At 39.5% G+C, this 15,353-nt stretch overlaps 1 protein-coding gene across 2 annotated transcripts; it reads right to left on the reverse strand.

The window, feature by feature from the left end:
• Positions 1 to 1,375: 1,375 nt before the first annotated feature.
• On the reverse strand, positions 1,376 to 5,535 carry LOC146276900 (uncharacterized). Of its 2 annotated transcripts, XM_084701720.1 has the most exons (9): positions 4,363 to 5,535; positions 3,991 to 4,073; positions 3,754 to 3,888; positions 3,395 to 3,553; positions 2,740 to 3,232; positions 2,493 to 2,557; positions 2,312 to 2,379; positions 1,605 to 1,648; positions 1,376 to 1,507 (listed from the first exon to the last, which is right to left on the reverse strand). In XM_084701720.1, the coding sequence occupies exons 4-9, from the start codon at positions 3,510 to 3,512 to the stop codon at positions 1,441 to 1,443; spliced, it is 855 nt and encodes a 284-aa protein (XP_084557846.1). In that variant the 5' UTR covers positions 3,513 to 3,553; positions 3,754 to 3,888; positions 3,991 to 4,073; positions 4,363 to 5,535; the 3' UTR covers positions 1,376 to 1,440. The 2 variants fall into 2 exon arrangements, 1 of the variants encoding a protein (XP_084557846.1); XR_014762478.1 differs by lacking the exon at positions 2,740 to 3,232 and having other exon boundaries at positions 4,363 to 5,472.
• Between the last annotated feature and the right edge of the window lie 9,818 nt (positions 5,536 to 15,353).

The following is a 15,353-nucleotide window of genomic DNA, read 5'->3' on the forward strand; positions in this document are numbered from 1 at the left end:
GATACTAGTTAGTATGTTCTCATGTAAGCTTGCTATTAATAAGAGTAGATTGTGTCTAGGTGTCAGGGTTAATAGATGTTTGAGATCAGGAGAAAGTACTGGCTAAATGGTCCTTGTCATGACTACAAGGAGAGCTCCAACTATGAACTCTGAGTGGTCATGTGTTGGGAGCTGTAAATCTCTTTCTCCGAGACTGTTGTAACGTCTGCCTGACTGTCACTATCTATGTTTACATTCTTGTGCCCTATAAATGATGGTCCTCCGGCCTTCAGAGCGGAGAGAGACATGATTGAGACCTAAGCCTGGTGTTGTGTTGTCATTTATTGTCAGATGTCTGGTTTTCTCTCCCAATCTGCAGATTGATAAATACTTATTAAAATCCAGAACTCAGCTGTCAGCACACTTGACTGCATTGTAGTATTATTGTCAAGATGTGCAACTTATATGTCAATGGCAATAGAAACATTCCTTTTTAATGCATATTTTCCCTACTCCCCCACCATTATACTTACAATGTAATAGTTTAGTTCAGTGTTTCAGATACAGTATTGTTTCACATTTCTGAAGCATTAGAAAAAGCCTTAACCCGGCCATGGTCTTCTCATGACCTGTGTCAAGGCTCTATCCAGCAAGAAACTCGTCCACATAAAATCTTTTGGAACATGCCACAAGACTGTTGTAGACTTCTCTGCTAGATGTCAAAGGGTTTACAGTCTCTGTCTTGCCCATCTGGATGTCTGTCAGCAGAGCACTTTTCCTACAATCTATGAATATAGACCTTACCAATGCAGTTATAGGCTATACAGTCTGTCTACTTTACAAGCAAGTGTAAAAGCATATAAGTATTTGGTCATGTATGTAATGGTAAAAGTAATGTGGTATTGGAAGCCATTGACCGGCTCCACTTCTTCAACACAGGAGGCACTAGATTAAGCTCTATCCTGGGTTCTGCTGTTCCATCTAACCGCAATAATATTAGCGTTAACTGTCTTACATTGTTTGAGCACATTGTATGGCCCTTTGCCTGGTTTAGGCACTTAAAACAAACAATAGTAGTGTGGATTATTGGCTTTTTTTTTAACTTGTATTTTACTACACAACAAGATACGCTATTAGATCTGGCATCTTAAGTGGTCGCTCTTTAAGTTAAGCCTATGTTGTTGGTCACACATGATCTGGTAAAAGTCAGGTAAACAGACGCACAATTGAGTTTTTTTGCCAAAACTATGTTTGGCTCTATTACAAAACTAGATAGTTCATTGTGGTGTTACATTCTTTATCAAAGAACAGACGTTAGCTAGACTGCTCCTTTGGTAAATGTTCATATTTCTTAAGTTGCCCTATCTTGTCAGTGTAATGTTAGTCACAACATATCTTAACCATGAAACCAAGTTTATTACGAGAAAGGTAACATCTGGAACTACAGTCATCCATGCCACATTAACAGACAGTTAGGGTCATCTGGACATTACCCTCAGGCTCCCAAGTGGGTGGCCAAGTCTTCTTACTGAAAATAAAATGCACAATTAGAAATTGAAGAATAAATCAATTGGTAGGATGAAATAATACTTGAAAGTCCAAAAATTGAGGTCCACTTATCTTACCATGATGGACAAGGCAACCAATGCACCTTAACCTCTTTGACCCCCTTAGAAATGAGTAAAACACAGAATAAGCATTATCATATGCATAATGAATGGCTAAATTACATTTTGTAATTGTAAGCAACAGTAAACATAACATCATTGTATATACATTAGGGTATAAAACATTAAAAGATATGTTTGGTTGTATGAAATGCAACTAGGAATCCATGCCAAGCCCCCCCCCCCCTCCCCACCCACACCTGAAGCAGAGTCAGCGTGACTTTTTATAAGCACACACACCTGAACCTATGTTCTTTTGTATTTGTTTGTCAGTCATCTACCTCATCCATCACACCAAACTACTTTAATCTATCAAAATATAATTTGTAAGGACAAAGACCAGGGAAATGCAAAACCCTAAGATGTTTAAAGGACAGATCAGCTGATGCACTGGCAGGGCAGTAATTTGGTTCTTTCACAAAAGTACCAACATCTTAATATGTTAATTGAGACATTAAAGAACTGAATACAATACAGGTTAAGCAGAGCTCCATCTACAGCATCTGATGTCAGGCAGTCAAGTTCTTGTCCTTTTCACTACCATATCAAAATATTTTGAGGATCAACTGTATCTTTGTGAATTAACCAAACATCAAAAAGGTAATGAACAGTATTTCAGTTTTAATGCGGGATTGGTGTCTTTTGATTTGTGTTTTTTCACTAACCTTCCTTATGCGACTCATCGACACAGATTCCACAGGGAAAACGTCGAGTGATCCATGAAATTGCCACTCTGTCAAAAAAATAATACAATAAACATACATATACTCCACACACAATAATTAATAATGCACTAATAAAAATGTTTTAGATGGCTTTATTGCATATACTGTCTTTTTCCTATACCTTTGACTTTTTTGTCCCTCGTAGTTTTGCCCCGTTTTTTGGCAGAAACATTTACAGGTGACTTCCTGTAAAGAAAAGTATAATTGACACCTAAATTATAGCAAATCGAACTAAAGTTTTTCAAAATTGTACTTATGCACACTAGGGAATATTACACTTTAACATTGGGCCTATGACTTGAGATGTCTAAATATAATTATTCTTTGTTCTTCTGTAGACTGACGATATTTCCTATTTTGGCACTCACCACTCATCCTTTTGTCCTCTCTCTTCCTCTATATCTTTCTCTGCCGCTCCTGACTCTTTTATATCCGTCTGTCTCTTTTCCTCTACATGTGTATGTGTCCCTCCAGCCTCCTCTACATTCCTCACCACCTTAATCTCTTTTCTTTCTCTTTGTCTTATTTCTCCCTTTGCCTTTACATTCCATTCTAAACCCAACTCTGTCTGTACATTGTTTCTTTGTTTATCTTCCTCGATTGTCCTCTGTTCTCCCATCTCCCCCTTTTCTGCCTGTCTTCCCTCCTCTACATCCTTATCTGTGACAATCTTTTCAACCTCTCTTTCCTGCTGTCTTCCACCTTCCTGTACATCCATTTCTGTTCCAGTCTGTATCTCTTTCTCTTGCTGTTCTCTCCCCTCCTGTAAATCTAACTCCATCTCCACCACATCCCGACTCTCAACTACATCTCTCCTTCTGTCGTCCTGTCCTGTTTCTTTGTCTGTTTCTAGAGTAACACCTTTGAAGAATTATTTTACAGTGTAAATAATATACAAATAACTAGAACGATACTTTCTCAGAAAAAATGCTATGCTAAAGCTTGTGTATCTTTTATGCTTTCACATGACCATAGACTTATAAATGATGGATTACTAAATGTAACAAAGTGCCAATACAATACCTTGTAAAATATGCTCGAATAGGATTACAACTTTTTCCAACACCCCATGAGTTGCAGCTGGCATCTCAACGGAATGTGGAATTGTGCTCTCCATTTTGAACGGCTGTATTTCCCCCATAGCAGGAGAGGGAAGTAGCCATGGGCCTTAAGTTTTTCCATCTGAAACATATGAAAAAATGTCAAAAACATAAACTGTCTTTCGAGGTAGAGGCATGTTTGGCATGCCTTTGCCATGCACACAAATTGGGAATGCCTGTCATGCAAGTACAAACTGGAAAACCATAACAGACATTTTGTACATTAGCATATTCAGTAACAACCCATAACCCTATTTGGCATATTACAGATAACTTTCTTACCATGATACATGAATTGTCCAACACCTTTGTTTGGTTCCTAGATTTTTTTGTTGTTTGTGCCCATTCTTTGGCTTGAGCACGGAACTTTAATAGCGGGACGGTATGCCGCAGCTTGAAATCAAGCAGCTTCCCACACTGTAAGAGAAACAGGAAGACAGTGAGGGAGGAGGGTTAAAACAAAAAGGCATCTTAACAATCAAACATGATGAGAACAGTGTAGATTGTGTACACAATCACCTTGACACAACGCCGGTTACCACAATTCACACTGCTGTGACAATGAGGGCACTGACGCAAAGTTGAACCAGGCATTCTAAGAACTGCAAAGGACAATTTAAAAAACATATCAAACATAACCTTTGAGATAAGTCTCTGCTAACCCATACACATGGGATATATGTCTTATAATAAATGCCTATTGTCAATAACTCAAAAGGCTAACAGTCAATTTGGGTGATTATTACAGCAACAGTAACATGGGACAGCATGCATGCATGTAGATGTTTTTTTATTTTATTATTATTAGTCCTTTAGCCAGGTAAAGGGAACTTTAGAAAATGAATTGTTTAGACTACTGCAATAATAAATAAAAACCTGGCCCAGACTCACTCAAAACGATGAGGAAGATGGGGAGATGTTTGGCTCTTAAAAGAGCTGTTGGTTTATGTATGGGAGGTCAAAGGTTGGTTATGGTGTAGGGACAAGGTAAGTGTACTGGAGCTGCAAAGAAAGGTAAAAACAAGTTTTTACAAAGTGTGTTGCATGGTTATAGCAAACTAATCGAAAGATCAGACCTTAAGATGTTCTTCACTAATTAAATTGATTTAAAATCTACAAGTTCCATTACTGATTTGCAAGTAAGATACAGTATTATTGAAAAGGAAGGTAAACCCTAGCCTGGATCTGCCAATCGAGATGGCCTACTATTGTATATTCCAGGAGGAAATCAGCCCGCTCAAAAGGAGATTAGCCCGCTCAAATAAACTAGAAAGGGGAAACTAGCAAGCTAGCTAGACTAGCTAGCACTAGCTAATATCCCATTTGGATTGTAAATAAAAATACAGAAATGCAAATTATCTTAACATTGACAAACACTCACTGTCCCTTTTAATATTAAAGATAAAACATGCACGATCCTCAAAAACCAATTTTGCATGCCAGAATCAGAGCAAGATATTTGTGTTAACTTACCGGGAGAGGGATGAAAACGCACTGAAAAATTACCGCGGTAAAATTCACAGGGCAGCCTCTGGGGGTCGTTCCAATACGAATGCGTTGATCCTTTCTCATGTCCTTGTCCTACCTTTTTAAATACTTCGCTAATTAAGTGCATTTCCCCATAACTATAATTTCCCATAATTATATACTTACTACAACTAATCTCTCTCCGGTGCTGTACAGTGCATGCATAAAGGCAAGATTAAAACAGGCAATTGTATAATTATAATCAGCTAGTAAGACCATTTTCTTCACCTCCCGGTCAGGTTCACGTTCATTTTGAGATACAAATTATTCATATTAAGTGTTTAAGTATAAATAAATACTAGAAAATCCTATTTAATAAATACATAAATCATAGATCGTCTAGCCACGGTGACTGAAGATTTTCCGCTACAAATGCAAAACTTTTTTTTTTTTTTTTTTGAAAGTATGCAGAATTTCTAAAAACTGGATGGCCATAACATTAACCCATCTTATTGGTGAATTATCAATGATAGGAATCAATGGGGTTGAACAATATTCAAGGATATAAGAAAATTCTTACGCATTTTCAGCCGATAGAAATAAATGAATACATTCGCGTATAAACTGCACGCACATCTTCCCATTCATGTCTATCAACAGAAAAATGCGTCTATATTACACGCAGAACTTCATGAACTCTTATCATTTTACGTCATCACCCAGAGTCGGATTTGACTAAGATCACAAATCGATATTGACGTGCGGTGAATATTGAGATGATAGTTGTCTTGAGTTAAACAGAGTTCAATCAGAAGACATTAAAAAAAAATCTCGACAGCCCACTCTTCCATAGCTGGCAAGAAGCTGGCCTGTATAGGCTACAGTTTATATTGCCTGTGTGTGCCCATAGGTATTTTTTCTTAATTATATTTACAAGAATGCTGCTTGGCGTTGGTGGCAAATAAAAATTACTGTTTGTTATTTAAAGGTGTTTGAAGTGAAAATTCCACCACAAAAAGGTTTCAAAAATACATTTGGAAGCTTTGATATTGTGAATGTCCGTAAAATCCGAGTCTGGATGATGACATAAATGGATAAAGAGTTGTTGAAGTTCTGCGTGTGATATAGACGCATTTTCTGCCGATAGAAATGAATGGGAGGATTTGGCGTATAAACTGCACGCAAAACAGCAATTTGGCGTATCTATGGCACGCGAAATAGATGCGTCAACCCGTGTCATAGATACGCAGAAGTATGAGACTGGGTTGGTGATATTAGTTCCCTGAGCTTTAAAACATTCTGCAACATATTCCATGATGAGGGGGCAGAGTACCCAAAAGCCCCTTTTCCCATTTCCGTTCTGGCATTTGGAACAGTGAGCATAAAAAAGTCCAGAGATCGCAAAGAATATTGTCCGACACTTCTCTGGTTAATGCAAACACAGGTAGTTAGGAAGCAGACCAAGGATTTCCTTATAAACAAGGGTGTACCAATGAGAGAGCCTACGGGTGGCCAAAGCAGGCCATCCTACCCGAGAGTATAACTCACAATGGTGAGTCAGAGCCTTACAGTTTGTAATGAACCGCAGCGAAGCATGGTATCTGCATCCACCCTACGAAGACAGTTAGCAGAGGCATGCATATAAAGAAAATCACCATAGTCCAACACAGTTAAAAAAGTAGCAAAAAATAATCGCTTTTTACATTACTGGAAAAGCACAGCTTAGTTCGAAAATAAAAACCCAGTTTTAACCTCAACTTTTTCACCAGGTACTGTACATGTGGCTGAAAGGTGAGGGAGTCATCAATCAGAATACCCAGATATTTATAAGAGTCAACGACCTCTATTTCACTCCCTTCAAGAGTGACCACCGAAGAGATATTCTGTGGCCTACTCCGACTGTTTGAAAACAACATAAGTTTAGTCTTATCTGTATTTAAAACAAGTTTCAGTCAAAAAAGGGTATCTTGAACAACATTAAAAGCATTTTGCAGGAGATCGATTGCCTGCACGAGAGATGACGCACAGCAATATATCACAGTGTCATCAGCATAGGAGTGACAGTTTGCGTCCACCACATTTTGGCCCAGATAATTTATATAAATAGTAAATAAAAGTGGACCTAATACCGATCCTTGTGGCACACCTTTACAGACGGTAGCAATATCAGAGGATAGACCCTCATATCGGATGCACTGAGACCTATTCTCAAGGTAGCTCGTGAACCAAGCGACCACTTGTTCCGAGAGTCTTGAGTTTAGGCGCCTCAGCCTTAAAACATCCTGGTCAACTGTGTCAAAAGCTTTGGAGAGATCAATAAACAGTGACGCACAATGTTGCTTCTTATCAAGAGCAACACAAATGTCATTGACCACTTTCAATGCAGCTGTAATAGTGCTATGTTTTTTTCTAAAGCCTGACTGGTAGGGTGATAAAATGGCATTGCTGTACAAGAACTCCTTAAGCTGCTTTCTCACAAGAGTTTCAAGAATTTTAGCAAGTACAGCTAAGTTAGATAACGGCCTATAGTTATTTAAAATAGCTGGGTCACCACCTTTAAAAAGTGGAAGAACAAAGGCCGATTTCCATTTCATTGGTATTTCGTTGTTTTTCATTGTCAGATAAAAAATATATGTAATTGGCTCTGCAACAAAATCAGCAGCCAATTTCAAAAAGTAAGGGTCTATACAATCAGGCCCTGCAGGTTTCCTATGATCTAGACTTTTTAAGGCTTTATGAAGTTCCTGCACAGGAAGTGGTGTAAAATTAAAAGGCTGACCAGTATAAACTGGAACCTCAGTACAAGGTTTCACAGACTTTGAGACAAGAGTCAAACAGAGTCCTTCATAACAAAAACCGGTAAAATGTGTGAGTTCTTACTCACAGAGAGGTATTTTATAGTTTTCCAGAATCTCCTCGGATCATTAAAATTTTCAGTAGTAATAGACAAATAATATTCAGATTTTGCTTTCTTGATAAAAGAGGAACATGTGTTTCTTAGTTTCCTAAACACAAGCCAGTCAGTGGCAGAACCTGTTGTTCTTGCCTTAGCCCAAGCTAGGTTTCGAGTGAGGGGGCCACAATGGAAGCTTACATTGTCCCACACAATGACAAATGTAAGAAAGTGAGGCCCTACCAAACCCTTCTCATGTAGAGGGATAAGATCGGAGTGCAGGCGGTCCAAGAACTCCAGGAGCGTCTGGGTATTGTATGGGCCAAGACTGGGAATGTATTACTGTATACTCCTGGATAGCTTCTGTCAGCTAACTAAACTTACTTTGTGATCGGTGATTGGATGTGTCCCCTTGTTTAGTAAAGTTGTAGTTGCACCTGACAATGACTAAGCAGTAAGCAGATGATCCAAGAGATCCATATTACAGTGTATACCATAATGTTTTTCATGGTATTATGTGCCTGAAAGATTTTGCCAGTGGAGTGAACTATTGTGCAGGTGATGTACACAAGAAGATAATGCCAATATGTTTCGCAGAGAACAACCACTTGACTTAGAAGCAACAGTCAGTTTAGACCAGCAAGATTTTTTCAATTGGTATTTGGCCTAATTGAAGGCAATTATACCTAACCATTTCAAAGATGTGCTAAATCATTTGAAATGTGTGCAAACTGGATCATTCCAGGACTTTGCTTTTTCTGTGTATTCATTGATTGGCATGCTGCGGTCAGTGGAAGGTGCAGACGGAAGTGAGTTTCAGTGTGGCTCCCACGTAGACAGGCTACTTACCAAGCTTCCCATTCAAGCCCGATACTGTTTCATTGAGCACTGTCTGCTTTGTGGCATCCTAAGAGAGGGTTCAAAACAAACATACACCTCGGAGGACTTTTCGGCATGGCTCCACGTTAAAACCCGGGCCAAGAGTATTCTGCCCTACAGAGTCAAAAGACCGTAACTCGCCGAAGTGTCGAACTGAGAAAAACGACTTCAAAGTTTTTGCACTTCAAAGTAGTTGTTGTGCCAAATGTATTGGAATTTGGAAATCTAGCAGTTTGATGTTTTAGTGATTACACATTATCTAAATTAGAAATTTAAAAAAAATGTTGATCTTAAACTGCACTTTTGACCCCATTTTGAAGTTACAGTCATATACTATAGTCTATAGTAAGTGGTCATGCCAAGGCAAAATACAGTAACTTCCGTTTCTTTGCTCACTTAGTTGCTTATCACGATATAAACTCTGTATATTATAAGCCAATGTAACATACACGTGGATACCTGTCACAAGACTCACAAGACAAGAGTGTTTTTGATTGAACTGCAAGGGTAGGATACTTACAAATGAGTCATGTTTGTGATGTTTTGTGTTGAATGCCAGCGAGTAGGCTAGGCTAATGCTAGATGTGTTTGTTGTTGCTAGGTTACGTATTAGTTAAAGTGAAACGCGCAACTCCATTTGAACGTTTTTGAGTTCCGCAAAACAAAAGCAAAGAACCTTATCTGAAGTTACGGCATTCTGCATTGGCTTTCTAATGCCAAAGCAGGCTTTTGGAAGTTACGATTAAAACAAAAACCTATTTTCTCTGAAAAACAGACAAGTTAATTTAAGATATTTGGCCACATGATAAAGCAGACCTTAAATGTTCCGAAAATGAAAAAAAATCATTTTCGACAAAATTGAAGTTACGGTCTTTTGCCTTTGCACAGCAGTATTGCCCAACAAGGCTCAGGACTGACATCAATGGAGAGACGAAAGCCGGTCCAGAAGAACCTGGGGGAGAAGGGCTACTCCGACAACGATGTACCTGAGCAACACAGCCACTGTGGAGAGCCAACCTGATGTCCAACAGAGCCGTGGAAGGGGAACAATCATCCATGGGAAACCAAAGTTCCAACCTTTTTGCCCATACTGTAACACCAAGGAACTTTTCCTGGGAACTTGCCCGAAAGTTAAGGAGTTCAGCCCGTCACAACTAAGAACATGGATAGAATGATCGTTGATACAGATGTGCCCGCTGTCATAAGCAAGATAGATGCACCCTCAAAAAGCCTTGCAACATCTGCAAAGAGTTGCATCTCACCATCTCGAATAACATTGTACATCAACCATCCACAGGCCGCCATGGCTCAGAGAAATCAGCTACGGGAGCCACCCTCAATCTGCTCGTTCGTGTACCTTGCCCTGCCAACACTCTGTACATAGATCAGCCAAACAGATCTCCCTGTGTGATGTTGAAGGCAGTCCCAGTTTTCTGAATCAATGGCCGGCAGAGGTTGAGGACATATGCCATACTTGACGATGGTTCAGAGAGAACGATCATTCTAACCTCGGTAGTGTCACAGCTGCAACTGGAAGGACCAGAAGAGATTCTGAATCTCAGAACTGTGCGTCATGAAGTGATTCCCATAAGTGGTGAGACAATCTCCTGTTCGATCTCCTCAGTGAACCAGGAGAAGAGAATAAAATTCCTTACAGCCAATGCCTTTAGTGCCCCTGGCTGAGCACTTCTGTCCAGCCTCTGACCTGCAGAGGGAGTATTCCCACTGGCGATGCCTACTCTTAACCGAACTTTGTCCACGCCCGGCCACTGATCCTGATCATAGCCACTTGTTGGTGCCCAAAGAGCCTGTGCACATTGGACCTTATGGGGGACCCATTGCCGTTCATACTGCCCTGGGTTGGGCTGTTCAGGGCCCAGCCAATGCCTTACCTCGACCTCCGACTTCTGGGGTACAAGCCTTGTTTACACTCTGCAACACTGTATCCTGCCCAACTACTGCCAAGTTGATGGAGAATGTGGAGAAACTGTGGAGACTAGATTCCTTTCCACACCGTAAGGAGAAAGAAGTAACCCGGTCTAAGCAAGATCATTATTGCCTGGAGCTGCTCGAGACGAAAACTGCAGCGACAGAAGCAGGGGAGTGTCTCGGTATGCTACCCAATTGCTCAGAGCACCCAACAGTCCACAGTTGATCTCTTCAACCTATAACTTGTTGCCATGGCTGAACCCAGGTTGAAAAAGGACCCTGAGCTTGTTGAGTTCTGCAAACAGGAGATCCAGAAACTGGTTGAGATGGAGTATTTGAAGGAGGTGGATCCCAAAGATGATCAGCCAGGTTTAGAATCTTGGTATGTTCCACATTACATCATCAAACAAGCAAGTGGGAAACATCAACTGGTGTTCAACTGCTCTTTCCAGTTTCATGGCCTGAACCTGAATTGCAGCCTTCTTCCTGTTTTGAGTCTGGGTCCCTCTCTTCTTGGCGTGCCCCTCCATTTCCGTGAGCATAGCGTGGCCATCAGTGGCGACATAAAATCTATGTTCCACCAAGTCCATCTACTCCCTGCTGACAGGCCACTGCTCAGATTTCTCTGGCAACAATGGCTCAAGTTACACACTCAAATACCTATGAGTGGCAGGTGTTACCTTTTAGTACAAATTGTAGTCCTTGTTGCGCCATTTATGCCTTGCAGCGTCAAGCAAAAGAGCCCCCAGAGAGTGATAACCCTTACGGAAGGAAAATATATTGCAGTATATTGGAAAATATCATGTGATACATTAGGCAATATATGTCCATATATGGGATTTAATATTTATATTGTACAGAAATACATGGGATAATATATTGATGATACATATATTACTCATATATTATAAACTATAATATATATCCATATAATATATTGCAATATATTGCAATGATTGACGATTTCCATATATTGCAGCATATTCAACATGAATATATAAAAAATTTATATATCCCCAAATATGTGCAATTTTACGTCTATAAATACCACCATAATGTATTCCCATTTATATCGGAAAACGTAATGGTAATATATCTAAAGATATAGTGTCACATGTATGTTTAATATATGGTAGAATATATTTTAATTATATGTAAAAAATATAGCTGCAAGCAGCAATGGTGAATTCCTCCTTCAAAATGGCAAAATATTGTAAAATTGACATAATAGATAGTTACACCGGGATTACCCAGAAAACTAAAACTGTTTTGTCCCCCAAAAAATGCCTATGTGTGGAGTTGAACCTGTATCCATTCGTTTACCAGCTCAATCTCTCATCCAATTGAGCCATTACAAGATCTAGACTATGCAGTGTTCAGTTACTGAATAATAAAATAAGACGTTTCTCCTATGGCAATCATAGTCACATTTGGTCCAAGATCAAACAGCTCTAATTCAGTCATATTTTCACATATTAAGGTGAAACTTTGCAGGGTACTTTAGGGCTCCGGACTAACTTTTTTTTTTATAGGAGCACAGTAGCCCCTGACTGAAAATTTTAGGAGTGCAAGCACAACATTTAGGGGCACACCTTATATTGACCTGCAATGCATTTATTAATGTAACTACAGAGGGTACAATTTAGTGGCAATGGTTTAGACCCCTTTTAGGAGTGCTCAAGCACCCCTAAATTTAATCTCAGCACCCCTAAAAATAATATTTTTAAAATATATTGTTTATTATCATTTGATGCTGGTAGTTAATGAAGAAAGGGACATCCTTAGTGTTTTCATTCAATATTTTGCATAATAATACATAAATGTATCAATTGTTATCCAGTGAAATCTGAAGTCTGATCCTAGAATCGCCCCTGGGACAATTTCTGGGGAAATTGTGGGGTGTGCCTGCGTCGGTTGCAGATGGGTCAGTTTTTTTCTTGTGAAACTGCTCACCAAAAGAACGAAGGGGAACCCACTCGTCTGGCAGATTATGACGTTCGTAGGAACTTAGCGAAAGATAGCCTAAACCTTCTGAGACTTTTAGCTAGGTTTATAGGTACCTAGTGAAAAAAAGACTTTTAGCTACGGTACTAATACAGAAGGAACACTGATATTGCTGTCTGACTAGAACGTCATATCTACGCGTTGTTGCTAACGTGTGCTGACATTGTGCACACCCAATTAATTAAAAATGTGTAGGTCGCACGAGTGTTTGTAAAAAATGCTCGCACTGTCTCAAAAATTTGGTCGCAGTCTGGAGCTCTGCTTTAGGGGGAAGTCACCTTAAAGCCTATTCCTGACGGGGGAATCCTAATTATATGGAAAGATATACATTAAATAAATGTACAGATGTGTTAAATATATTGTGGAATACATTTTAAATATAGGTAAAATTACATGGAAAAATATTTGAAATATATACTGACAATAATCGCCTTTAGCAAACTTCTTTTGAATTAGCGATTTCCCCCTAAATAAATGTCAATCTTACGGTATTTACTTTTTGGGGGGCACATTTTCAGTTAGCAGGTGGTACTGTTTGAATCTCGATTCCATTTGAAATACTGCCGTTGACAACCTTATTACAATACCTTCTAGATGGCTGAGCGGTTAGGGAATCAGGCTAATACAGTTTTTCTCCATTGCTTTGGCTCATATCCCAAAACAGAAATGACATTCTCAAAACAACACGTGCAAACCTCCGAACCGCTGGGCAGTTGTTCACAACAGATTGGAATTTTTCATTCCTTTAATCAAATTGCAATAGTATTAGCACATCTTTGTAAATGACAAGTGCAATTGTTTGCATACATTTCAAATGATTTAGCACATCTTTGAAATGGTTAGGTATAATTGCCTTCAATTAGGCCAATTACCAATTGAAAATATCTTGCTGGTCTAAACTGACTGTTGCTTCTCAGTCAAGTGGTTGTTCTCTGCAAAACATATTGGCATAATTTCCTTGTGTACATCATCACCTGCACAATAGTTCACTCCACTGTCAAAATCTTTCAGGCACATAATAAAAAGGCACATGATGAAAAACATTATGGTATATACTGTAATATGGATCTCTTGGATCATCTGCTTACAGTTATTGTCAGGTGCAACTACAACTTTACTAAAGGGGAAACATCCAATCACCCATCACAAAGTAAGTTTAGTTGGCTGACAGGAGCTATCCAGGAGTATAAATGCTTCCATCAAATATATAGAGCTTGTCCCAGGCCAGCTCGGGGACAACATCACCGTGTGTGCTACCATTTCAGAGAATGGTGTAGGCTAGTCACCCACATTCCCAGTCTTGGTCCATACAATACCCAGACGCTCCTGGAGTTCTTGGATTGCCTGCACTCCGATCTTATCCCTCTACATGAGAAGGGTTTGGTAGGGCTTCACTTTCTTACATTTGTCATTGTGTGGGACAATGTAAGCTTCCATTGTGGACCACTCATCAGGGTTCTCTGCCCATCCAAGAATGCTGATGGTACTCTTATCACTTGATTCCCCATTCCTCAATCGTATCAAGGAGTTTTTTTCTGCATGGAGGTGGAGGGTTTATGAGCATTGGGCTCAAAACCAGAGCTCCCTGCTCCAGACAATGGATGCTGCTTGTGATGATGTCACAGCGGATCAGTGTAGGGGATTGTTGCGGCATGCACATAGATTCTTTCCCTGTTGCATCGCAAGGGAGAACATCAGATTTTTATGTTGATGAAATCTGTGGCCAGACAGACAGTAGCACAAGGATGAGCAGGAGAGTGAGGACGACAACTAGTGAAACTCCAGCTTTGCTTTACTTTCTTACTGTATGTGTTTCCTTCTTGCCATGAAATGCACCCTCTGCAACTCTGACGAGGAAAGGGTCACTTGCATGAAACTTACTGTGGTTACTCATACTACTAGTGTAGGTTTTTCATAATGTTAGTTTTGATTGTGCTTTTTGTATGACAGTATATTGTGCTGTACACATTTCTTGTTACAGTAACCATGATGTATGGCAATTACAGTAACAATGTCCATGGCAGTGTAAGTGCAATATGTGATGTGAAACCTTGTAGGCTACTCTTGAATAACTGTAACTTTTTTCAGTTTGATACACATTTACATTTTTGCTTTTATCCAAAGCGACTTCCAAGAGAGAGCTTTACATTAAGTGCATAGGTCAATGATCCTAAACAATGAGATAGCCCCCAAAACATTGTGGTTAGCCAAAACATGAAGCATACATCACAGTATTGTTGCTTGCTTTTCTACAGGTACACTCTTGCACTTTTGAGGTTCATGTTGTTTAATTGTAACTTGTTTAGCTACATGCTCTTATGGTTCTCCCTTTGGCACTTATTTGGGTTTTTCACAATGTATGCTTCATGTTTTGGCTACCCGCAATGTTTGGGTTGTTATAATCAGTGACCTATGCACTATTGTAAAGCTCTCTTGGAAGTCGCTTTGGATAAAAGCATCTGCTAAATGAATACATGTAAATGTAGATTGAGACACATTGTATTCTGGAAAGTAAACATCTACAGTACCTGTAGCACAGTGCACATGAGGGATATTTCTAAGGTCCACTGCCATACTGACAAAACATCTAAACATTTTGACCTGCAGTGTTTACACAACGCCAAAGGGGGCACTGACTATTTGTGAAAAGGATTTAGTTTTGACTGATGAGTTGCCTTTTTTTGGAGAGAGATGACCCTTTGCAGATGTG

Source organism: Hypomesus nipponensis, chromosome 7 (assembly GCF_054491055.1).
Source record: "Hypomesus nipponensis isolate SF chromosome 7, ASM5449105v1, whole genome shotgun sequence".
Lineage (NCBI taxonomy): Eukaryota > Metazoa > Chordata > Actinopteri > Osmeriformes > Osmeridae > Hypomesus > Hypomesus nipponensis.